This window comes from Mobula hypostoma, chromosome 14, assembly GCF_963921235.1.
Source record: "Mobula hypostoma chromosome 14, sMobHyp1.1, whole genome shotgun sequence".
Taxonomy (NCBI): domain Eukaryota; kingdom Metazoa; phylum Chordata; class Chondrichthyes; order Myliobatiformes; family Myliobatidae; genus Mobula; species Mobula hypostoma.
In genome coordinates this window covers 3,312,628-3,337,072 of record NC_086110.1, presented here as the reverse complement: position 1 = coordinate 3,337,072, position 24,445 = coordinate 3,312,628, and the positions used below count along the sequence as shown (strand labels likewise).

General features: G+C 43.5%; 1 protein-coding gene across 1 annotated transcript in view; it reads left to right on the top strand.

Moving 5' to 3' along the window:
- The window catches only part of hydin (HYDIN axonemal central pair apparatus protein), a 977,428-nt gene that overhangs the window by 268,598 nt on the left and 684,385 nt on the right, over positions 1-24,445 (top strand). Inside the window, exons 12-13 of the mRNA XM_063066586.1 lie at positions 4,544-4,767; positions 6,988-7,055. Of these exons, the coding sequence (XP_062922656.1) occupies positions 4,544-4,767; positions 6,988-7,055 (292 nt within the window). The remainder of the gene's footprint in view (positions 1-4,543; positions 4,768-6,987; positions 7,056-24,445) is intronic.

Sequence of the window (24,445 nt, the reverse complement as noted above, 5' to 3'; positions counted from 1 at the left end):
GCTGAAGGAGCTGCTGATAAAAGCGCCTGTGCTAGCTTTTTGTAGACCCTTGATTGCTGTGTGTACTGCATATGGATGCCAGCAGAGAGGGCTTAGGGGGTGTCCTGTATCAGGATCAGGGCACAGGGTTGAGACCTATTGCATTTCTTAGCCAGAATCTGTCACCCTCTGAGAAAAACAATCCCACATACAAATTGGAGTTCCTGGCATTGAATTGGGCTGTGGTGGATAAGTTGAGAGACTGCCTCTATGGTGCCAAGTTTGAGGTAAGCACGGACAACAACACCCTAACTTATATCCTGACTTTGACAAAATTTGATGCTACAGGCCATTGGTGGTTGGTGGTGTTGTCTGCCTATGATTTCAACCTGATCTACCGGCCAGGAAGTAGGATCATTGATGGTGATGCTTAGTCTCGATGTGCTCATGAAGGCCTGGACCAGGATGAAGAGTGGGAGAGCGTTCCCGCCCCGGGAGTAAAAGCCATGTTCCAGTTTTCCATCACGGTGAAGGCAGAGGAAAGGCAAGGGCAGGATCAAGCAGTAGATCAATTGGGATCCTCTGATGATGCCATACCACGTTTACCGCAATCTGACTGCTCTGAAGACAAACCAGTCACCGGAATTGAGTCATGCAGAAGTGGCAGCTGCTCAGCGAGATGACCCAGGCATCGGTACCATTTAGTCAGCAGTCAGAAAAAGAGACATAGCCCAAGCAGAGAAGATGAAACACGTTGTGGTGGCTCCATTACCGAGAGATTGACCCAGATTGGAGTTGAGGAACCAGATCCTATACTGGGTTACGTCGCCTCTGGACCGACCTTGGCGATGCCAGCTGGTTCTGCCTGAGGAGTATCAGAGGATTGTGTTGAAGTCATTTCATGATGAGTCTGGTCATTTGGGGGTTGAAAAGACCTATGGATTACTCAGAGATTAGTTCCACTGACTCTGAATGAAGCCGAAGGTCGAAGAGTACTGCAAGTCGTGCATTCAATGTATACGAAGGAAGACACTGCCTACGAGGGTCGCTCCATTGTCCTACTTGCAGCGTGTGGAGCCCCTTGCCCTGGTGTGTATGGATTTCCTGTCAGTAGAACCAGATACCAGCCACACGGATCACTACACCAGATATGCGCAAGCTTTCTCTACCAAGGATCAGAGGGCGTCCATAGTGACCAAAGTGTTATGGGAGAAGTATTTCATTCATTATGGCCTCCCCAGTCGGATACATATTGATCAGGGATGGGATTTCAAGAGTAGGCTCGTACATGAGTTACTGAGCATGCTAGGAGTCGAGAAATCGAGGACTACGCCTTTTCACCCCAGGGTGATCCCCAGCCCGAGAGGTTTAATCAGACCTTGCTAGACATGCTCGGAACCTTGGAGATCAGCAAAAACAGCAAGTGGAGTCAACATATTGGATATCTGGTCCACTGCTACATCTGTACACGAAATGAAGCTACTGGTACTCGCCCTATTATCTGATGTTTTGACACAATGTGAGGTTGTTCCTTGACCTCTGTTTTGGGACTGGCGAGGAAGATCTACCACCGAAGGCTTATCTGAAGAATGTGTCTGATATGAGAAGGGAGCTCAAAAAGGCTTATGAATTAGCTGAGGTTGCGGCTGCCAAACAGAATCAAAGAAATAAGAGGATGTATGATCAAAAGATAAGATTCTCCCAACTCATGCCGGGAGACCGAGTCCTCAGAAGGATCTACCTGGGAAGAATAAGTTGGCTGACCGCTGGGCAGCCACGCCTTATATAGTGGAGAGTCAGATGCTACACATACCAGTTTTCCAAGTGAATCCAGAGGATGGGAACAGGCCTGTCAAAATTCTCCATCAGAACCACCTTCTACCTCTGGGCCAAGAGGAGCATGTTGACCCAGTGCCTGACCTGGTCCCTTCACCTAGTAAGGGATTTCTGCGGCGATGTGGAGAGACTGAAGGACCTGCAGCAGGAAAGATTAGACCGGCCCCCACCCCTGAATCGGATATGGACTCGGAGGATGAGGAACTCGGGGTGTGATATATGCTGCCTTTTGCTAACTCCCCATTCATTGAGGAAGAGATTCTCAACCCTTGTCACGCTGAGGCAGATGAAATCGGAGGGGGCTATCTGTGGACAGACTGGGTTTCAGCGGGACCATGAAGGGGATGAAGCAGGGCTGAGCCAAGTGGCAGAGGGGTCCAAGTTGCAGGAGGGGACAAGTGATAGACCGGGGGGAGGCCTCGCCATATAGATCAGAAGTATCCCAAGGAGTGTCTGAAACTGAAGAAGTAGATGATGGGGTAAGGAGGTCTCAGAAAATCAGGAGACCCCCCAGATAGGCTGGCCTATGTAACACCAGGGAACAGAGTGCTATGGCTATCCCCCTAGTCAGATATGTCACTACTCTTTACAAATAGATTTGAGGGGCTGACATCATGAAATTCCTGTGAAAACAGTGGTATTAAGATGAGGTGACAAATTATTTCAAGGTAATGAGGACATGACTGTTTTGGTGGGGGGAGAGTGTAATGCCATGGTTCGTAGTTTTACTGTTATGCTGTATGTATTTCATTTTGTGCTGTTCTGAAGCCAAACCAGTTTCTGTTATTGTTGAAGATATGAGATGAGGAGAAATTAGGATGGTCAAATTGAAGGAAATTGAAGGTGTTGTCCCTCTCCTGAGGGACATTAAGATTAGGCTTGGGTTTCTTTTGTTCGAGAGGAGATGAAGAAGGAAGATACCGTAGTTCCAGCGTTGCCACCATTACTACTCTAACCTGCTTACTCCCAGTCAGCAACATCATCCGAAAACGTGCTGTCAGTTTCCTTGTGTGCACTGGTGACACCCTTACTACGTTCTCTCTTGATTTCAAATTATCTGTCTTCCAATGCTGCGTGAACAGAAATTGCTTCCAACTAAAATCTGGGAATGTAAAATCTAGACCATAAATGGGATTAAAGCGGATGAACAAAAATGTTGGCACAGAGTGACTATTCCCACACTGTGACTCTAAAGCATCACCTCATTTTTAGAAGGGATGTTGCAGTTTTCAGAATTCTGTTGCATTATCTAACTTAAGATGATTTGCTCCTTCTGTTTTTATCAGGACTGGCTATTTGTGCTTGCCATTTCTCTCTTTCTACTTTTTCCCTGTCATTTATATATTCTGTTCCACTGGGGAGGTCAGACTTGGAATTGGTTTACCATTGTCACATGCACTGAGGTAGAGCGAAAAGTTTGACTTGCACACTGTTCATGCACATCAAATCATTACACAGTGCATTGATGTAGTACCAAGTAAAACAATACCAGAATGCAGAAAAAGTGTAATAGCTACAGAGAAAGTGCAGCACAGGTAAACAATAAGGTGTAAGGTTGTAATGAACTAGATTGTGAGGTCAAATATCAATCTTATGGTAGTTAGCAATTATTTAATAGTCTTAATTGCTCTGGGGTAGAAATTTTCCTTAAGCCTAACGGTGAGTGTTTCAGGCTTTGTATCTTTTGCCTGATAGGAGAGGGGAGAAGAGAATGTCTAAGGTACATTTGGTTATGGTTTTTGGTTATGCTAGCTGTTTTACTGAGGCAGTGAGAAGGGTAGACAGAATCTATAGAGGGGAGGCTGGCTTCTCTGATGTGCCATGTGTCCACAATTTTCTGTCCATTTTTATGGTGATGGGCAGAGCGATTGCCATACTAAGCTGTGATGCTTCTAGATAGGATGCTTTCGGTGGTGCATTGATGAAAATTGATAAGGCTTGATGGGGACATTCCAAATTGAATTAGCCTCCGGAGGAAGTAGAGATGTTGGTGAGCTTTCTTGGCCAGGATATTTATGTGGACGGATCAGGACAAACTATTGCTGGCGTTTGCTCCTAAGTACATGAAACTGTCACCACCTCAACCTCTGCACCACTGATGCAGACATGATTTCTCATCAGCAACACATTACACAATGAGTTCAGCTGTCCACTCAATGGTTCTCAAGCATTTCACTCATTATAATGCTAAGGGATTAAGGGTTACAGGGAGAAAGCAGAGAATTGTGTTGAAAAACAAAATCAGATACAATTGAATGGTAGAAAAGATTTACTGACGTTCCCGTTGTTGCACTCATGCCCCCAACCTCTTCTGCTTCTTAGACTTAATTAACTTCTGTAGTTTTCAGTTCTGATTAAAGGTCTTCAGGCCTGAAAAGTAACTGCTTCCATTTGCATAGACGCTGCCTGACCCTTAAAGTGTTCCCAGCATTTTCTGTTGTTTTTAGTTAACGATGGAACCAGATACATGTGGTTCTGTCTGGAAGAATTGATCAAATGTATGCTGACAAGACAGGCAGCCATCAGAATTCTGCAGATCCCAGTAACAAATAAGATATTTTCTATTCTTCGGGGCAATCTTGGCTAATAGAATTGCTGATTTTCTCTTGATTATTTTGATTTGCTATTAAAAAGATTTTGACAAAGGTAGGTTACTGAAAGGAAATAAAAAAAAGTTTGCATTTTTCAAACAAAACAGTAGTTATCTAATTATGTCTTTATTGTTCAGATGTTGATGACGAACAAAGGCGATATCCTTGCTGCATACAGCCTGGTGCCTGCATTCACTCCTATTGGCTCCTGCTTCAGCATTAACCCAAGTTCAGGGTCACTTTTGCCAGGTGATTACCAAGCACTGGATGTGACTTTCAAATCTAATATTCTTGGGGAGTTCCGAGAAGATTTAATGTTTTCTGTCGAAGGGTGTCCACAACCAATCAGAGTGACTTTTAAGTAAGTACTTCATTTTGTTTAACTTATTAGTAGTTCCACTTTCAATGTGGTTTTGTGAAAGACAAGGGTACAAGAAACGCAATATTGATGTACCTCAGAGTACGGAAATGTTACATTTATCCCGTTGTGTTATATAGCTCAGAATGCAATATTGATGTACCTCAGAGTACGGAAATGTTACATTTATCCCGTTGTGTTATATAGCTCAGAATGTTGGACAATATCTAGTAACATGAGGAAACAGAGATGTGGCTTTTGAGGAGGATGCAAAGAATATCATGGATGAAACGAATATCTAACGAGGATGTCATGAACAGAGCAAAAACAAAAAGAGAAATAATGTATGAGATCATGAAAAGGCAACGTAACTTCATTGGACATGTGATTAGGAAAGAGGAGTTAGAATGCACGGTGATTATGGGAAAGATTGAAGGGAAGAAAGCAAGAGGAAGACAAAGACAAATGATGATGGAGACAGCAGTCAGAGAACTGGAAATGAATACCAATGAATTGATCCACTTGACCTGAAACAGGAGTGTGTGGGCCATGGCAGTGAAAGCTCAAACTGGGCACAGCACCTGATGATAATGATGATTTCCAGTTTCAGTTCTTGGTAAAGGTGATTCCAGGAAACAAGGATATTGCCAGAACTGGAGAGCTTAAGTTACATAAGACTGGATAGGTTGGCGTTGTTTTCCCTGGAGTGAAGGAAATTGTCTTTTTTCATAGTCTTTAGTCACAGCCTTTTTCCTAGGTAAGGGATCGAACTTGAGGGCATTGGTTTAATCTGAGAGAGGAAAGATTTAAAGGGAATTGAGAGGCAAGTTTCTCTCACAGTGGGTGGTGGCTATGTGGAATAAATTGCCAGGCAACACACAGGAGACAGGTAAAAGTTACAACATTTAAAAGGGATTTGAACAGGTACATGAATAAGAAAAGGTTAAAGGGATATGGGACAGATGCAGGCAAATGGGAATAGCTGAGCATGACATCTCGATCAGTATAAACACACTGGGCCTGTTTCCATGCTGTGTAATTTTCTGGCAAAGTTTATCCCAATGAAGTTATACCCAGGCTCCCCAGCTCCACCTATCACACTCAATACTGAGGCCCTTATCTTTACAAAGTATTTACCTTTAAAATTTTATGCCCAATTGATCACCCATAGGCTTGATTCAACCTGCTGCAACTCTTGGTTTGTCTTGAGGAAAAACCCAAGAGCAGATATTCTGTTGCTTATAAGGTCAACAGCAACATGCACGATAGAATTTCCTCTGTCACTACAGAGGATGTAGATGAAGTGTTGGGGAGTGGACTAATTGAGAGAGAACAGTAGGGGGGCAGGCTAAGAGTCAGAGGGCAGATTGAGTCCACTGTGGATTTCTCAATGAGAAGAATGAAATGGGTAACTGGGGGCAAAGAATTTCAAAGAAGGAAAATACTAGGGAAGGAAAAAGCATTCCAGTCTCCATGGGAAAATTTGGGTTGGAGGGAGGAGGTTGGGAAAGGTGATCCACATACCTTGTGCGGATTGGAGAAGCAGTCACAATTTGAAAGTGTGGGGCTTGGAATATGGAATGTGAATGTTAAGATCAGGAGGGATTGTCATAGAGATTCCAGCGTAGGGAGTCAGGTACGTGATGACATGGGGCTCTGCTGAAGACATCAGCAGTGAGGATTTCGATGGGTGAGATAGACATAAAGGCAGAAAAGTTTAAGATGACACTTGTTTGGAGGAAGATGAATTCCCTGGACTCTCTGTAAACAGACCAGGAAGAGAAAGAACCTTTATATAATACAAAGCAAAGGTCAACCTGCTGGTTAATTCTACTTCAGGGTTTAAGGCCTGGGATTGCACTGTTGATTTAAAGTTCTTGAGGGTTGTTTAGTGATTGTGTAGGAACTTGAGTTAGTTTCTCATTTCACATTTTATATGCATTCAATATACCCTTTGAATTTGTTTCTGAGAGTAATCTCACAGGGAACTGGCTGTTAAAATGTTGACATGTTTTCAGATGTCTGTTATAAGTGGAAAGAAATTGCCCAGGTTGCTTTACTGCACTGTTGACGCATTCACCTTACATTTATTCATTATCATTGAAACTTGCTGAGTGCAGGAACTGCGACTGCTAAGAATTAATCTCTAAATGACCTCCTTGTGGATGTTAATTGTTAACCCCACTGCTGCTGAAAACACTAATAACTGTGTGCTCTCTACAGGGGACATGTCATTGGACCTACATTTAATTTCAACGTGCCTTCACTGAACTTTGGGGAGATTTCCTATGGTGAGTGTTTGATAAGCTAATGCCCCACAGCAGGATTTAGAAGGAAAGATGGAAGAAGAAATGTTTTGCATTGTTTACTCACAAGATGTGAAGTTATTTCTCTTCCAGCATTTTCAAATTTATACTTAGTAAAATGATTAGCTGTCAGTTCATTTGGATTTGCCCAAGTGTTGACAGAGAGCTGCTGAAGCGGGTCAATAGTTCATAGACTTTAATGCGAACAGTATTTTTAAGGGAAAGCAATAAACGTTAGGCCAAACAGGGCTATTAACTAAAACTCTCAAATGGAATACTTGATGCCAACACCGTAGTTGAAAGGAATATCTAAATATAGAAACATGGAAACATAGAAACATAGAAAACATACAGCACAATATAGGCCCTTCAGCCCACAAAGCTGTGCCGGACATGTCCTTACCTTAGAACTACCTAGGCTTTACCCATAGCCCTCTATTTTTCTAAGCTCCATGTAGTAATCCAGGAGTCTCTTAAAAGACCCTATCGTTTCCACCTCCACCACCGCCACCGGCAGCCCATTCCACACACTCACCACTCCCTGTGTGAAAAAACTTACCCCTGACATCTCCTCTGTGCCTACTTCCAAACACCTTAAAACTATGCCCTCTCATGCTAGCCATTTCAGCCCTGGGGAAAAGTCTCTGACTATCTACACGATCAATGCCTCTCATTATCTTGTACACCTCTATCAGGTCACCTCTCATCCTCTGTCGCTCCAAGGAGAAAAGGCCAAGTTCACTCAACCTATTCTCATAAGGCATGCTCCCCAATCCAGGCAACATCCTTGTAAATCTCCTCTGCACCGTTTGTATGGTTTCCATGTCCTATAAAGTGAATACTGTACCGCTAGTCCTCAGTGTCAGTTGAATTGACAGTTCACTATTCTCAGGCAAGGTCGAATGCAAGCAGGCAGCCTACCACTGCTGTGCTTTGCTCAAGTCTCGACAAGCGCTACAATGGAATGAAGGGAGATAAATACAGCCATAATGAAATAATAATTATCTGACACGTGCATATTCATGAGTGCAATTGCCGAATCTGCTACGCGGCTGAGTCCGTGGTTGTGACATTAGCGCTATAAATTTTACCCAAAATATTTCCCTTTCTTGTTGAGGTGTGCTCATTGACTTTTAGGGAGGATATGTAAATAAAATAATCTGCAATGGGCACCTTGAGCCCTATATTTCCCTTAATGAGTTTTATATTGATATAAAACCCACCACACTGTGAGCCTGTAACTAACTTGGACAAGCTGAGTTCAAGCATCATAGTCTGACTGAAATATCTTGTGACATATTAGACAGCATCTATTTGTATTCAAATTTATGGTCATTCAATGGACTCTGGCAATTAATAATACCTATTTTATGTAAAGGAGATTGATTATTTTATCTATTGTTTCTGATATGTTACCTGTGTGAGCTTTAAATTGCTGTTCTGTATTAGAGGCAATATTGTCATTTTTTTAAAGTTGGACAAATTGATGTATTAGAAGAGGAATTATAAAACCAATTTAGATCAGTTGTGGATGAGCATGATCCCCTTGATATTGAGATCCGTTCAAGAAGGAAAAAATAACTTCTTTTCTCAATTATTCAATTTGTGTGCATAAATAGGAATGGTGTTAACTTAAGTATAATAAATATTTTGGAGGTCTTTATTGATCAAGTTATCACCCCATTGATACCCCTTCAAGTTTAGTGAGGAGAAATATATTATCTGGAAGTCCCCAAAACATAATTATTATGTCTTTTCTCAGCATTTTGCACTAGGCCTGAGTCGATGTAGTAGTAGTAGTAGTTCTCAGCATTCTACTTCAAATACTGTATATTTTTCAAGAGTTTATGTCCAGATATTTAGCTTCAGTGGTCATGGCTCCTCCATTGAACAAGGTCTGCATTTCTTTGATCCATTTGGTTAGATGACAACTTAATGGTATGAACAGTGACTTTTTTTTAAAATTTGAGGTAACCCACATCCTCCTGTTAATTTCCCTCTCCTACCAGTCCACTTAGGTTTCAAATCCTTTTGTTCACCTTTCCCATTTATATCTACCTATTACCCACACATCTATTCATCTGGGTTTCTTCTCTCCTGGCCTACCATTCTTGGTTCCATCTTCCCATCATGCGATTCCACATAACACTTTCCTGCATCTAACTCTGCCTTATTTCCCCCTTCACTTATACCTACCCACCAGCCCCTGTACCCACAATTCCCTCTCTGATCTGCTTCCATGTGACCATCATTCCGTCCTCTTCTGGTTCTACCTATCACCTAGCAGCCATGCTTTGCCTCTTTTTACCGGTAATCTTCCCTCAGTCCTAAAGCATGGTTTTGGTGGTCCCAGGTGCTGCTTGATCCACTGAGTTCTTCCAGCAGTTTGTTTGTTTTTTGCTCCATATTCCAGTATTTACTTGTGTCTCTTTTCTGTTGTTGATGGTCACAAGGCAGGCATGGTGGTATCTGGTACAGGTACAAGGACTTATGCTGAGATGTTTCCAGTGGCATGTATTGATATTTGGATCTAATGGGAAGAAGAATAAATAAATGTAATGAAACACGCCCAATGATGAGGTGCAGTGCATGGAATATTTGTGCAGGGTCTAGCTAACCTTTGGTAGTTATGCCAGAAGAAGGACAGCAAATCTACTAAAGGTAGGAAGCTCAGGCAGTGTTGAGTCAGAATGTAAAAGCAAGAACACCCATCCAGTAATGTTGTTGCTCCTCCAGAAAGATTATATCACTTCAAGAAATTGGGTCACCACTGCCTTCTGAAGGACATAAAGTATAGGTGATAAAGGCTGGCTTGGCCAGGAAAGGCCACTTCCCAAACAATGAATAACCAAGAGTGTCTTGTGATTGATGAGTGTGTGGATTCCTTACTCCTGGGAGAGAGGGAAGTCATACTGAGCCATGTTCATAAACTATGGTCACAAGCCAAAGTTTTGAACGTTTCATAGACTATTCCGTAATCCACTGGAATGAGGCTTGTCTGAGATATTTGTCATCCATTAGTTCTGTCTTGATGTGGTGTGAGGAGGGAAATGGGGGTATGGGGGAAGAACATCCAGGTCATCGTCAGGTTATGACAGTGTTCCATTTCTGTGAACTGTTCACATCCGAGTAGTCCACACATCAGAAGTGCAGATGTGAACCACATTCTCATGTGGCAGAAGGTGCCTGCAGCCCCTCATAGCTGGCAAATATACTTTGTTGGGCTCCCACACACGTGCTTTGTATGGGCTATACATAAATTATGTGTCTGTAAGGAGGGGAAGACTTGTATGTTTCTTTTGCTCTGTCTAGCTTGTCAGTTGCTCAATATAAAGTACAACAAACCTCCTGTTTATGAAAACCTCTATAGTTCTCCTGACAGCCTCTGTTAATGTCCTCACCTCCTCCACCTGAGTCTATAAGATCATTAGACCGTAAGATGTAGGAGCAGAATTAGGCCTTTTGACCTATTGAGTCTCCTCTGTCATTTCATCATGGCTGATTTATTATCCCAGTTAACCTGATTCTCCTGCTTTATTTTTATATCTATTTAGTGCAGGGTTCCCAGTCTTTTTATGCCATGTGCCCCTACCACTAACAGAGCGGGCTGTTGACTCCAGGTTGGGAAGCCCTGATTTGAGATGCTGCACAGAACAGGCCCTTCTGGCAGAACAAGCTGCACCACCCAGAAACCGACCTATTTAGCCCCGGCCTAAATCACAGCAAAATATACAGTGACCAATTAATCTACTGATTGGTACATATTTGGACCGTGGGAGGACACAGGGAGCACTCGGAGGAAACCCACTTGCTTACAGGAAGAAGGTACAAACTTCTTACGTACAGCGCCAGAATTAAACTCTGGACTCCGACACCCAAGCTGTAAAAGCTTGCACTATCTGCTATGCTACAGTGGCACCCAAACCCTCTCTCTGTAACCTTAGATGGACTTACTAATCATGAATCTATCAACTGCTGCTTTAAATATACTCAATGACTTGGCCTCCACAGCCCGCCAGAGAAAGCAGGATCTCCCAGTGGCCACACATTTTAATTCCACATCCCATTCCCATTCTGACATGTCTATCCACGGCCTCCTCTACTGTAAAGATGAAGCCACACTCAGGTTGGAGGAACAACACCTTATATTCCATCTGGGTAGCCTCCAACCTGATGGCATGAACATCGACTTCTCTAACTTCCGCTAAGGCCCCACCTCCCCCTCGTACCCCATCTGTTACTCATTTTTATGCACACATTCTTTCTCTCACTCTCCTTTTTCTCCCTCTGTCCCTCTGAATATACCTTTTGCCCATCCTCTGGGTCACCTCCCCCCTTGTCTTTCTTCCCAGACCTCCTGTCCCATGATCCTCTCGTATCCCTTTTGCCTATCACCTGTCCAGCTCTCGGCTCTATCCCTCCCCCTCCTGTCTTCTCCTATCATTTTGCATCTCCCCCTCCCCCTCCAGCTTTCAAATCCCTTACTCACTCTTCCTTCAGTTAGTCCTGACGAAGGGTCTCGGCCTGAAACGTCGACTGCGCCTCTTCCTATAGATGCTGCTTGGCCTGCTGTGTTCACCAGCAACTTTGATGTATGTTGCTTAAATTTCCAGCATCTGCAGAATTCCTGTTGTTTGCGTTTAAATTCCCTACCTCTGTTCCAAATGGTCGCCCCTCAATTTTGAGGCTATGCAGTCTAGTTCTGGGTACCCCCACCACAGGAAACATCCTCTCCACATCCACCCTATCTACTCCCTTCAACATATAGTAGGTTTCAATGAGATCCCACTGCATTCTTCCAAATTCCAGTGAGTTCAAGCCCAAAGCTGCCAAACGCTCCTCATATGTTAAGTCCTTCTTCTGGGAATCATCCTCATGTACCACCTCTGGACTCTCTCCAATGACAATATATCCCTTATGAGGTATGGGGCCCAAAACTGTTGACAATACTCTGTGCAGCTTGACTAGTGTCTTATAAAGCCTCAGCATTATCTCCTTGCTTTTATATTTTATTCCCCTTGAAATAAATGCCAATGTTGCATCTGCCTTCTTTACCAGAGACTCAACCTCTAAATAAACCTTCTGGGAGTCTTGCACGAGTACTGCTAAGTCCCTCTGCCCTTCTGATGTTTGAATCTTCTCCCCATTTAGATAATAGTCTGCACTATTCCTTTTACCAAAATGTATTATACATTTTCCACTCGCTGTCTCCTGCCTGTCAGCTATCCCTCTATCCATGCCAGTATCTTTCCTGTAACACCATAGCAGTTTATCGTGTTAAGTAGCCTCATGTGTGGTACCTTGTCAAATGCCTTCTGAAAATCCAAGTAAATGACATCCACTGCCTCTCCTTTGTCCACCCTGCTTATTACTTTCTCAAAGAACTCTGCAGATCTGTCAGGCAAGATTTCTCTTTACAAAAACCATGCTGACTGACTTATTTTACCCCAGAACTTATCCCGAATTCTCATCCATAATAATAGACTCCAACACTTTACCAACTACTGAGGTTAGGCTAACTGGCCTATAATTTCCTTTCTTTTGCCTTTCTTCCTTCTTAAAAAGTGGAGTAGGACTTGCAATCTTCCAGTCGTTCGGGACCATGCCAGAATCAAGTGATTCTTGAAAGATCATGATCAATGCATCTCATGGGACTTGGATGTTGTCCATCTGGTCCAGGTGACTTATTCACCTTAAGACCTTTGAGTTTGCTTGCACTTTTTCCTTTGTAACAGCAAAGGCACTCTTACTCCTGCTCCCTGACACTCACTTTTCTCTGGCACACTCCGAGTGTCTTCCACAGTAAAGTACCCATTAAGTTCATTTGGCATTCCTTTGTCCCCCATTACCACCTCACCAGCATCATTTTCCAGTGGTCCAAATCAACTCTCACCTCCCGTTTACTCTTTATATAACTGAAAAATCTTTTGGAATCCTGCTTTATATTATTGGTTAGTTTGCCCTCATAGTTCATATTTTCCCTTCTTATAGTTTTTTAGTTGCCTTTTGTTGAATTTTAAAAGCTTCTCAATCATCCAACTTCGCACGCAGTTTTGCTAACCTATATGCCCTTTTATGTAGTCCTTAACTTCCCTTGTCAGCCACAGTTTCCTACCTATGCCATTTAAGAACTACTTCTTCTGTGGGACATATCTACTCTGCACTTGTGAACTATTCCCTGAAACATCAGCCACCTCTTCTCCGCTGTCAACCCTGCCAGTATCCTCCTCTAATCCACCCGGGCAAGCTCCTCTCTCATGCCTCCTAAATTCCCTTTATTCCATTGGTAATACATGTGACTTATGCTTCTCCCTTTCAAATTGCAATATGAATTCAATCATATTATGATCACTGCCTCCTAAGGGTTCCTTTACATTAAGCTCCCTAATAAGATCTGTGTTATTACACAACACCCAATCTTAAGATAGCCCTTCCCTGAGTAGTTTCAAGTGCCAGCTGCTCTAAAAAGCCATCTCATAGGCATTCAACACTTTCCCTCTCTTGAGTTCCGACATAAACCTGATTTTCCCAATCCCCTTGATATTGAAGTCCCCCATTACAATTGTGTCATTACCCTTTTTAAATGCCTTTTCCAGCTCCCTTTGCAATCTCAACGTTACATCTTGGCTACTATTTAGAGGCCTATATACGATTCTCATAATTCCCAGAATGGTTTCTTGCAGTTTCTTAACTCCACCCACAAAGATTCATCATTCTTTGACCCTATGTCACCCCTTTCTAAAGATGTAATTCCATCTTCTCTTCCGATGCACATTCAACTGACCCGGGTGCAAGGTTGGATCACTCTGAGCGCTGATCTGATCTGAAGAGCTTGAGAGTGGCTTCAGGCTGGACGATGGAATCTGGGCCCTGAGAGAGTGGCTGGGTGGTGTGATTTAGGCCCGGAGCCTTTTGCAGCAATGTTACCTGGTTCCTAGTGTGAGGCATAATTTGATGTTTAGACAATTTGTGTATCAGCCCAGATCGGAGGCGATTTTGCTCTCTCTCCACAATCTTCACTCCTCTCTCCAGAGTGCTGGAGCCTTTCACTGTTCCGTCTTTGGGTCAATTTAAACACTGGCCCAGATAGATGAAATGTTAGGGTATCGGTCGTGTTGAGAGCGTATTTTGCTTGTTCTCTGCGATGGTCATTTCCATGGCGTTGAGGCTATGAAGACTGCTCCGTTGCTCTGCTCCATGCCCGGTAATATGATGAACTGATAAGTGAGGCCTTGGGCCTTCTCTGGGCTGATCTGGGGTTTGGATCTGAGGACTCAATTTTGGTTTAGAATTTTCTTGTTTGCTTCAATTATTTGCATGATTTGTATTTTTTTCTCTCTCTCGTGCATCATGTGTTGGTCATTCATTTTCATTTTTATTCTTTTTTTAAATTGGGTTCTTTCAGGTTTCATGCTTTGTGGCTACCTGTGAGCAATCAGATCTCAAGGTTGTATAATTTATACAGTCCTTGATAATCAATGAATCCTGTATCTTGAATCTTAAAACTGCTCCTGATACTGTACTCCAATTGTGGTCTGACCAATGCTACATAAAGCCAATGTGTCTTCCCTTTTATTTCCTGCCTTTAACTGCATCAGATTCCAAGAAAGTTTATCCAACCACAGTTTCAAATACAACAATTTCTTTTTCCCAGTTATCAGAACCCAGCATATGTTTTTGCATCTCCTTCTCATTTGTTTTTGATAACTTCCTGGACCCCTAAAAAGCATGCTTGTGATTTATATGCCATTTCTTATAGGCAGTGCGGAGCGAGTAGATCAAAGAGGTCATGCAGAACTGCAGAAGAAAGTGTTTGTTCATGCCTGTAATATTGCTTACCCAAAGTGGAAAGTGCCCTTCCCTTGGACAACTTCAGTGGTGTGGAGACGGGAGACTTGCAGCACAGGCAACTGCCGGTCTTCCATACAACCTTGCCCAGGCCTGCACCCTGGAACCCTTCCAAGGCGCAAATCCATGGTCTCATGAGACCAGCGGATGCCTTTAAAGTGGAAAATATTTTAACCACCAAATGACTAGTTTACTGAGGCATAATGAAGAGTAGGAGGACAGATCATTGGATACAATGGACGGCAGCTGCTGAAATCTGGAGTAAATCTTAAACTGCTGGAGCAATTCAGTGGGCTGAGCAGCATCCCTTTAGAGCGCAAGACATAAAAAATACCACAAGTTACAAGAAATAAATAATAGTGTGACAGAGGAACAGCAAGATAGTGTTCATGAGATCATAGACCGTTCAGAAATCTGATGGTAGAGGGATGAAGCTGTTCCTAAAACCAAGTGTTTGTCTTCAGACTCTGGTACCTCCTCCTTGATGGTAGTGTTGCCCTCAGGTTTGGCGAGGCAGCATTAGTGTAGGGGAAGACATTCTCCGGCCTGCCAAACTTGTGAAATCCCATTTTTGTGGATACTGCGTGATGTCTTTCCTTGTTACAAATCAGTACCACGAAATAACAAACAGTACACCATATGCAATTAAGTGATTTAGCTTTATAATTCTTAATTTGACTGGAGTGTTGGTAAAGAAAACAAAAAAGAAAAGGGCCCATTTTAATGAAACAGTCTAATGCGCACGGTTTTCCCGTCCGTTAGTCCTCCATTGATTTACCCCGGGAGTCATCAACTCCTGACCCCATTCCATGTCCATTCAGTCCTGCAGTCTATGACCTCTTCGTTCTGGTATCTTCTCTCTGCATTCTCCGCCGAACAAAAGCCTGCGAATCCCTCGCTCTCGGACACACAAGAAAGAAAAACATTCCCTTCATTGGACGCCGCACATTCCAAAGCCCCTGTTATCTCTAGTCATAACCCAAACGCTGCTGCTCTAGAGAAACCATTACACTAGCCCTGAAGCCTTTCCCAGGGCGTGACAGTCTCCCCCCACCAAATTTAGTCATGTCCTCATGATTTGAGATAATTTGCCAACCCTTCCTGCAGAACACAAAGTCCATCTCAAGTGTAAAATACAGTGACGTAGCTCCGCAAAGCAGTAGGGGCCACACTCTGTTCCCCCAGTGGTACATACTCCATACCCCCTCATCTCCCTCTTCATGTTCCAACACTACTGGGGATACTTCTGATCTATCTGGCAAGGCCTCCCCGGGCCTATCACTCGTCCCCACCTGCAACTTGGACCCCTCTGTCCCTTGGCTGAGCCCCACTTCATGTTCTTGCAAGGTGGATCCAAACCCTATGAGGACATCCAGATACCTCATGAAAGTTCATATCCCCCAGCGTTTTCTCCATGACCCGCTGGAAGGTTGCAGGGGCTCCCAATATGCCCTAGGGGCATCCTTTCGAACTGGAAGCGTCTCAGTGGATATATATCAGAATCAGAATCAGGTTTATTATCACTGGCATGTGATGTGAAATTTGTTAACTTAACAGCAGCAGTTCAATGCAATACATAATCTAGCAGAGAAAAAAAATTAAAATAAAATTAATAATAAATAAACAAGTAAATCAATTACGTATGTTGAATAGATTGAAAAATGTGCAAAAACAGAAATACTGTATATTAAAAATAAAGTGAGGTAGTGTCCAAAGATTCAATGTTCATTTAGGAATCGGATGGCAGAGGGGAAGAAGCTGTTCCTGAATTGCTGAGTGTGTGCCTTCAGGCTTCTGTACCTCCTACCTGATGTAACAGTGAGAAAAGGGCATGCCCTGGGTGCTGGAGGTACTTAATAATGGACGCTGCCTTTCTGAGACACCGCTCCCTGAAGATGTCCTGGGAACTTTGTAGGCTAGTGCCCAAGATGGAGCTGACTATATTTACAACCTTCTGCAGCTTCTTTCGGTTCTATGCAGTAGCCCTCCATACTAGTCAGTGATGCAGCCTGTCAGAATGCCCTCCACAATACAACTATAGAAGTTTTTGAGTGTATTTGTTGACATGCCAAATCTCTTTAAACTCCTAATAAAGTATAGCCACTGTCTTGCCTTCTTTATAACTACATCAATATGTTGGAACCAGATTAGATCCTCAGAGATCTTGACACTGTGGATCTTGAAGCTGCTCACTCTCTCCACTTCCGATCCCTCTATGAGGATTGGTATGTGTTCCTTTGTCTTACCTTCCCTGAAGTCCAGAATCAGCTCTCTCGTCTTAGTGACGTTGAGTGCTAAGTTGTTGCTGTGGCACCACTCCACTAGTTGGCATATCTCACTCCTGTACGCCCTCTTGTCACCACCTGAGATTCTACCAACAATGATTGTATCGTCGGCAAATTTATAGATGGTATTTGTGCTATGCCTAGCCACACAGTCATGTGTATATAGAGAGTAGAGCAGTAGGCTAAGCACACACCCCTGAGGTGCGCCGGTGTTGATGGTCAGCGAAGAGGAGATGTTATCACTAATCCACACAGATTGTGGTCTTCTGGTTAGGAAGTTGAGGATCCAATTGCAAAGGGAGGTACGGAGGCCCAGGTTCTGCAACTTCTCAATCAGGATTGTGGGAATGATGGTATTAAATGCTGAGCTATAGTCGATGAACAGCATCCTGTTCATCGACTTCTCTTTGCTGTCTTCTCTTTGACAGCCTCACTCATGGGGATCTGGTAATATCCACTCCTCAAGTCCAGCACATTGAACCACTTCGCACTACTCAGACAGGCCAGTGTGTCTTCGATCCTTGGGACCGTATACCGGTCAGGGACAGTGCGCCTGATCAGAGTCCTATAGTCCACACACGTGTACCTTCACATTCTTCTTTCTGGCCACTACTATCGGGGACGCATTGGGACTTCAGGACTCAGGGATGATCCCAGCTTCCCACAACTTACACAAATGCTGCTGAACATCTTCCACGTTTGCAGAGGCCAGTCGCAGTGACTGCTCTCTGAACAGGATTTCCTCAGTCACCCGGATAGTATGACGAGTGCTCTTAGAACAACCCACATCAAACTCATCAGTGGAAAAGACACCTTCCAGCATCAACATCTTCTGTACCAACCTCTTCTTCAAACCCGCAGGCACCGGGGAGTCCCCGAAGTTGAATGACTCAGCTGTCAATTTTCCCCCTTTTTCCACTAGTTTCTCCCTGGCTTGTCTCACCAGGGACATTACTGTCACCGGGAAAAGATGCACCAGGGGTATCCCCTGCTTGAAGGTGACCTCCCTCTTTGTAGTGTTCCTGAAAATCACCGCCATCCAATTCGCCTGTAAAACCAAGGGCTTCTTCACTTTGGGCCTCACCAGTACGCCTGCAGGACCTCCCGACTCCTCATCGTGGTTTTCTGGAGTAACCATGCAGAGGACCTCGCCCTCGGGCATTCTGGGAAATCTGGGGTTTCCTATTACTCTCGCTACTTCCCTGTAATACGATTGGCTTGGACTGCGTGAAGCACACAGTCCCTCGTCTAAACTCATTATCAGGCCCAGTGCGGCCATGCACTTCCTCAAAAGCAGCTTGAAACAACGGGTGAACGACAATGTTCTCAGGAAGCTCTCTCCAGCTTTCTTCTTGCAGACTCCCATGAGCCTCCTCACAATAGGAGTGTTGGTCCCCAGAAGAACTGATATGCCACCCTTCTCAACGGGATCCGGACAAACTAGTGCTAATGTATCGAGGGCCTCAGATACTCCCACATCGGCCTCCGAAAACTCCAGCTTCACTGACAAATAACCATCATACAGATAATCACCTGCACTAAGACTCCAGATCTCTAGTACGCTGAGTGGAGTCAATGGTAATGCGTCAAATACTGGTTGTAAAATGAACGGTATAGCAAAGTGACCTGCAACCCCGTGTAAAGTATACCTCTAGCATAAATACCTCTATCTGTAGCCAATACACTGGAGCTTGGCCCCATTAAGCCTTCAGGAATATGGTTTGTGGCTTTAGGGTGTTCCTTGATATATTGCTGGGAATGTGGCCCCCCTGATACGCCAGGCCATCCCTTCGCTGAGTCTCTTTTAAGTTTTCCAAACGACTTTCTCTGCTTAGGTATCCGGGGGTTCACTGTCTGAGGGGTTTCCCATCATTCACACTCCTGCCTGAAATGTCCCTCTTCCCCACAGTTATAACAGACAATACCAGCCACTCCCCTTCTTTCGTGGCACCGCCTGCTAGCAGCTCTCCGCATACTCTGTTCCCTTCAAGGATTTGTCTCCCTATCAGCTCCATCATATGGGGGGGGGGAATGACACCTGCTGATAACAACCAGGACATCTCAGTTCTCAACTCTGCCACAATCTCCTCTATCACTTCCCGGGGCAGGCTATCCGTGGTCACTTCAGCACAGGGGACCACTACCAAGGATTGATGGAAGCCTCCCACGCCTCTGACGCATTCTCCTCCTCTCGCAGTTCTCTGATCAGCTCAACAAATGAGGGAGGGGGCACATATTACGAGACAGTTGAAGACCCCAAGCAATCAGGTCCTGGGACTGGGTACCCTTTGCTATCTGGTCTATTCTTAACTGATCCACCTCAGCCACCTGAATGGCCCCTCTGTGCCGCAAGCAATTTAGCTGCCTCTCTAGCCGAAAGATGTAGGCAAAAAACTTCTCCCCCTTCTCCTGATACATGTCCTGAAACCCCATCATCAGCTCTACTTGGCTCCCTGTTGTGCCAAATGCATTTTCCAGTGCTTCCATGCTTTAGCGAGGGGATACTGGAACGTCACGGCTCTCACCACGTCAGCAGCCGACCCACTCAAACTTTCAACAAGTCTTTGTCACCTTGCGTCATCAGAGCACTGCCACTCATCTAACAACTGAGAGGTCTGCTCCGCCCAAGTCTCACACTCCTCCTCCCCTTTAGGGATGGGTGGGGTGTTATTCCAGAGAATAGGCGGAGCCTACAGTAGCTGGGACTTTGGACCTGGGCATTTTTCCATTTATTCGCCAGACAGGTAAGGGCAGATACTAACTCAGAATTCTCACTCTTCTCGGGGGGGACGGGGACTAACTAGGCATTCCAAATCAGACCACTTCTTCCTCTCACTCCTCAGAAATGACAGAACCCTGTCTTTGAAGTCTCCGCCTCCAGCTATAGGAAACTCAATTTATGATTCAGCCTGCTCCACTGCTGTTACGTTAGCGCTCGTCTGCAATAAAACGAGGTCTGTTCCCCCCATTTTATCAAGTCTCCGTCCCACAATCATAACTTTTCTGACAACTTTAACAGTACTTATGAAGCGAATTAACAATTCATCCAGAATACGAATATCTACCCCACTCAACATGCACGCATTAGTTACTAGTAACCCCTGTGGATGAACACCACTGCTCCACTCTGGCAGCATCCATGCCAGCATAGACTTGAAACACAAGCCACTGCTCAGGGCAATCACACAGCAGCCAATGAAATTAGTCCCGGACAAGCCCCCAGAATTGTAACCCTGAAGTTCGGCTGGGTGGAGTTAGTCTAGGGGAAGACACTCTCCGGCCAGCCAAACTTGTGAAATCCCATTTGTGTGGATGCTGTGTGATGTTTTTCCGTTACAAATCAGTACCACGAAATAACAAACAGTATGCCATATGCAATTAAATGATTTAGCTTTATAATTCTTAATTTGACTGGAGTGTTAGTAAAGAAAACAAAAAAGAAAAGGGCCCATTTTAATGAAACAGTCTAATGCGCATGTTAGAGCTCACGATTTTCCCATCTGTTTGATCTCCATCGATTTCCCACATGCATCATTGACTCCTGACTACATTCAACATCCACTCAGTCTTGCAACCTATGACCTCTCTGTTCTGGCATCTTCTCTCTGCATCCTGCGCTGAAGAAAAGCCCGCGAATCCCTTGCTCTCGGGCACACAAGAAAGAAAAACCTCCCTTCATTGGATGCTGCACATTCCAAAGCCCCCGTTATCTCTAGTCATAACCCAAACACTGCTGCTACAGAGAAACCATTACATTAGCAGTGAAACCTTTCCCAGGGTGTTACAGTAGTAATGTAGTGGATTGTGAAGGTCCTTCATGACGGATGCTGGCTTCGTAAGGCACTACCTTTTGAAGATGTCCTTGATGGTAAGGAGGATTGTGCCTGTGATAGAGCTGGTGACCTTCCAGCAGCACTTGATGTCTGTCTCACTGTGTCAAAGTGTACATCTCACCACAGGCCAGTGTCAAACAGGTTCTGGAGAATCTGAGAGATGTGATCAACAGGCATGAAACAGCACCTCCTGATGCCTTCCACTTCACTTTGGGGGATTTTAACCAAGTCAGTTTAAAAAATTCTCTGAATAATTATTATCAACAATCACTTGTAGCAGCAAAGGAACCAACACACTGGACCACTGTTACACCACCATCAAGAGTGCTTAATGTGCTATTCCACATCTACACTTTGGAAAGTCAGATCACCTGGCTATACTAATCCTACTTGCCTGTATTAATTCCATATTTGTCTAGGCCTTGATAAATCTGGTTATATTTCTTGGTCCACCTGGTCCACCATCATTTCTGGCAGCTCATTCCCGACAACATGGTCTTCTGCTGCTGTAGCATATACTTTAAGGTTCGACGCGTTGTGTATTCAGAGATGCTCTTCTGCATACCACTGTTGTAACATGTGATTTTTGAGTTACTTTCACTTTCCTATCAGCTTAAACTAGTCTGGCCATTTCCCTTTGACCTTTCTCATTAATAAGGTGGTTTCGCCCACAGAACTGCTGCTCACTGGAATTTTTTGTTCTGTTTTTTATTTTGCACCATTCTCTGTAAATTAGAGTTTGTTGTGCGTGCAAATCCCAGGACATCAGCAGTTTCTGAGATACTCAAACTACCCTATCTGGCACCAACTACAACCATTATACAGTCAAAATCACTTAGATAACATTTCTTCCCCATTCTCGTTTTTGGCCTGAACAACAACTGAAACTTTTGACCATGTCTGCATGCTTTTATGCATTGATTGGCTGATTAGATATTTTCATTAAGGAGTAGGTATACAAGTATACCTAATAAAGTTGCCACTGAGCATATCATGTCCCTCTCACCTTAAACCTATGATCTCTAAGTTTAGACAACTCTGATGCAAGAAACAGCCTAGCTATGTATCTATACCTCTCGTAATTTATATATCCCTATTATGTCACTTCTCAGCCTCTTATGCTGCAGAGAAAGCATTCCATGCATTTTCATTCTCTCTTTATAACTCAAGCTCTCCAAAACAGGCAGAATCTTTATCTAACACAAGAAAGACTACTGATGCTGGAAATCCAAAGCAGCACACACAAAGTACTGGAAGAACTCAGCAGGCCAGACAGTTTATTCACTTCCATATATGCTGCCTGACCTGCTGAGTTCCCCAGCATTTAGCAGCCTAACTAATGTTTAGTATGTCTGTAATGTGATGTCTCCCAAGATGTATCAGTGGCTGCTGAAGCATTGCTGACTCCCTCAGTTTAAAGCAGTTGTGATTCCCAGAAACAAAGCAATAATCCAAGGAAATTATTTTGGTGATACACAGGAATCCATACATTAAAGTAAAGGGGCTTTTCCTGTTCCAGAGGTGGTCCAGATTATTAAGGGCTCCCTTATGGGCAGAAAAGCAATAAATGGCTGCAGCAACTCATGGGAAGCTGTCTCTGTCACCACATCCCATTTGCTGAGATTCCATTCTCTCCTCACTGAATGCTGTCATTCCTTGTGAGTGCAGTATTTCAGAGAGCTTTCTGGTGCTGTAGTGAGCAGCAAATTGGGAGACCTGGTGGAAATCCTTTTGGGCAACTTTGAACGATTCTATGATGAGTAAGTTTGGAGTTTGCCTTTGATCTCCAATTGGAAAGTAGTCCAAATATGACCAAAGGTTTTCTCAAAGGTTTTCTCAAGTATTTTGTTGATGATAACATTAGAGAATCAAGGCCTGAAGACACTTATCTGAGGACTGCTTAAGAAAGAACTCTCTACTGATGGTTATGTCTGCATAATACCCAGTCTGCACTATGTGATTATTTGTTGCCATCCTGATGCATCCAATACTGAAAGTGTGTCAGTCCTGTTACCATAGGGGCGCCCATTGAATTAATACCTCAGTAGTTAAATACTGGAGCCTAACAGTACACCCAGAGAGGAATATCTTTGGTCACCATTCATTGATCTGCACCCCCTGGTGCTGCTGACAGGGGCTGTGTTCTGCAAAACACTGCAGAATACAACAGTCATAAATGAAACTTGAAACCCTTCGGACAGGAGTTCATTGATGGTTCAAGTGCAGAGGGAAAGACACAGACTAGGAATGAACAGTTTATTGTGCTTCAATAAGAACTGTACAGATCAAAGGAAATAATAAACACAATGCCAATAGGAACCTGTCTATCTAAATTATTGATCTTCTTTCCTGAAACATGGACTAAAGTAAGCAGGGAGCATTGATGTTGCTGTGCTTTGATCAAGTCCAGACAAGCCTGAAGCAAAAGGAAGGAAGTTAAATACAATTGCATAGAAACTAATTGGCTGGAATGTATTCATTCCCACATGTGTGATTCCTATTTTCTTTCAGCCACCCACCTGTGAGAGTGCCTAGATTTTGTGGTTATGAGAGGGCCCCCCTCCTTAGGCATAGCTCTTAAGGTGCCAGAGTCCTGTGTCTGCTGAAAGTCCTGGAAGAGACACTTGTCCAGAATGCGTCAGAATAGACCGGGAACCCAACTACCAAATGGGAGGAGGGACAGAGGGGGCGACTGGGGCCAGGGTAGAGAATATCACTGGCTTAAGGTGGGAAACATGGAACACTGGGTGAATCTTCATGGATAATGTTAGGTATAGTCTTTTGATAACTTTCTCCACTATGAATGGTGTCCCACATAGCATGAAGTCAACTTGTGGCTCTCTACTCTCAATAAAAGATTCTAAATGCCAGCCAGACTTTTTCTCCTGGCTTCAGAGGCCACACCTTTCTTAAATTTTTAATCTTTTATTAATTTTCAAATTCATAAACATAGCAACAATACTAATACAAAGAGATTGGGATTACATTATTGGTAATTAACATATGCGAATAAAAACTACAGATAATACAGGTATATTAGGCCTCCCAAACTCTTAATATAATTAAACAAGATAAAAAGAAAAATGAAAAAATATCAAGAAAAAAAACAAATTAGAAAAAAAACTAAACTAAACTGAAGAATAACTAAACTAAACAAAGCTGGGCTATTATATTATATCGAATACAATCATTAATGTCATTAACTCCACTCCTCTGTCCATATACTTTAGGTTAATAAAAAGGATTCAGAAAAGGTCAAGCTACATCATATGAAAGTGTTGAATAAATGGCCTCTAAGTCTCTTCACATTTAACTGAAGGATCAAAAGTGACACTTCTGATTTTTTTCTAAATTTAAACAAGATATAGTTTGGGAAAGCCATTGAAACGTAGTAGGAGGATTGATCTCT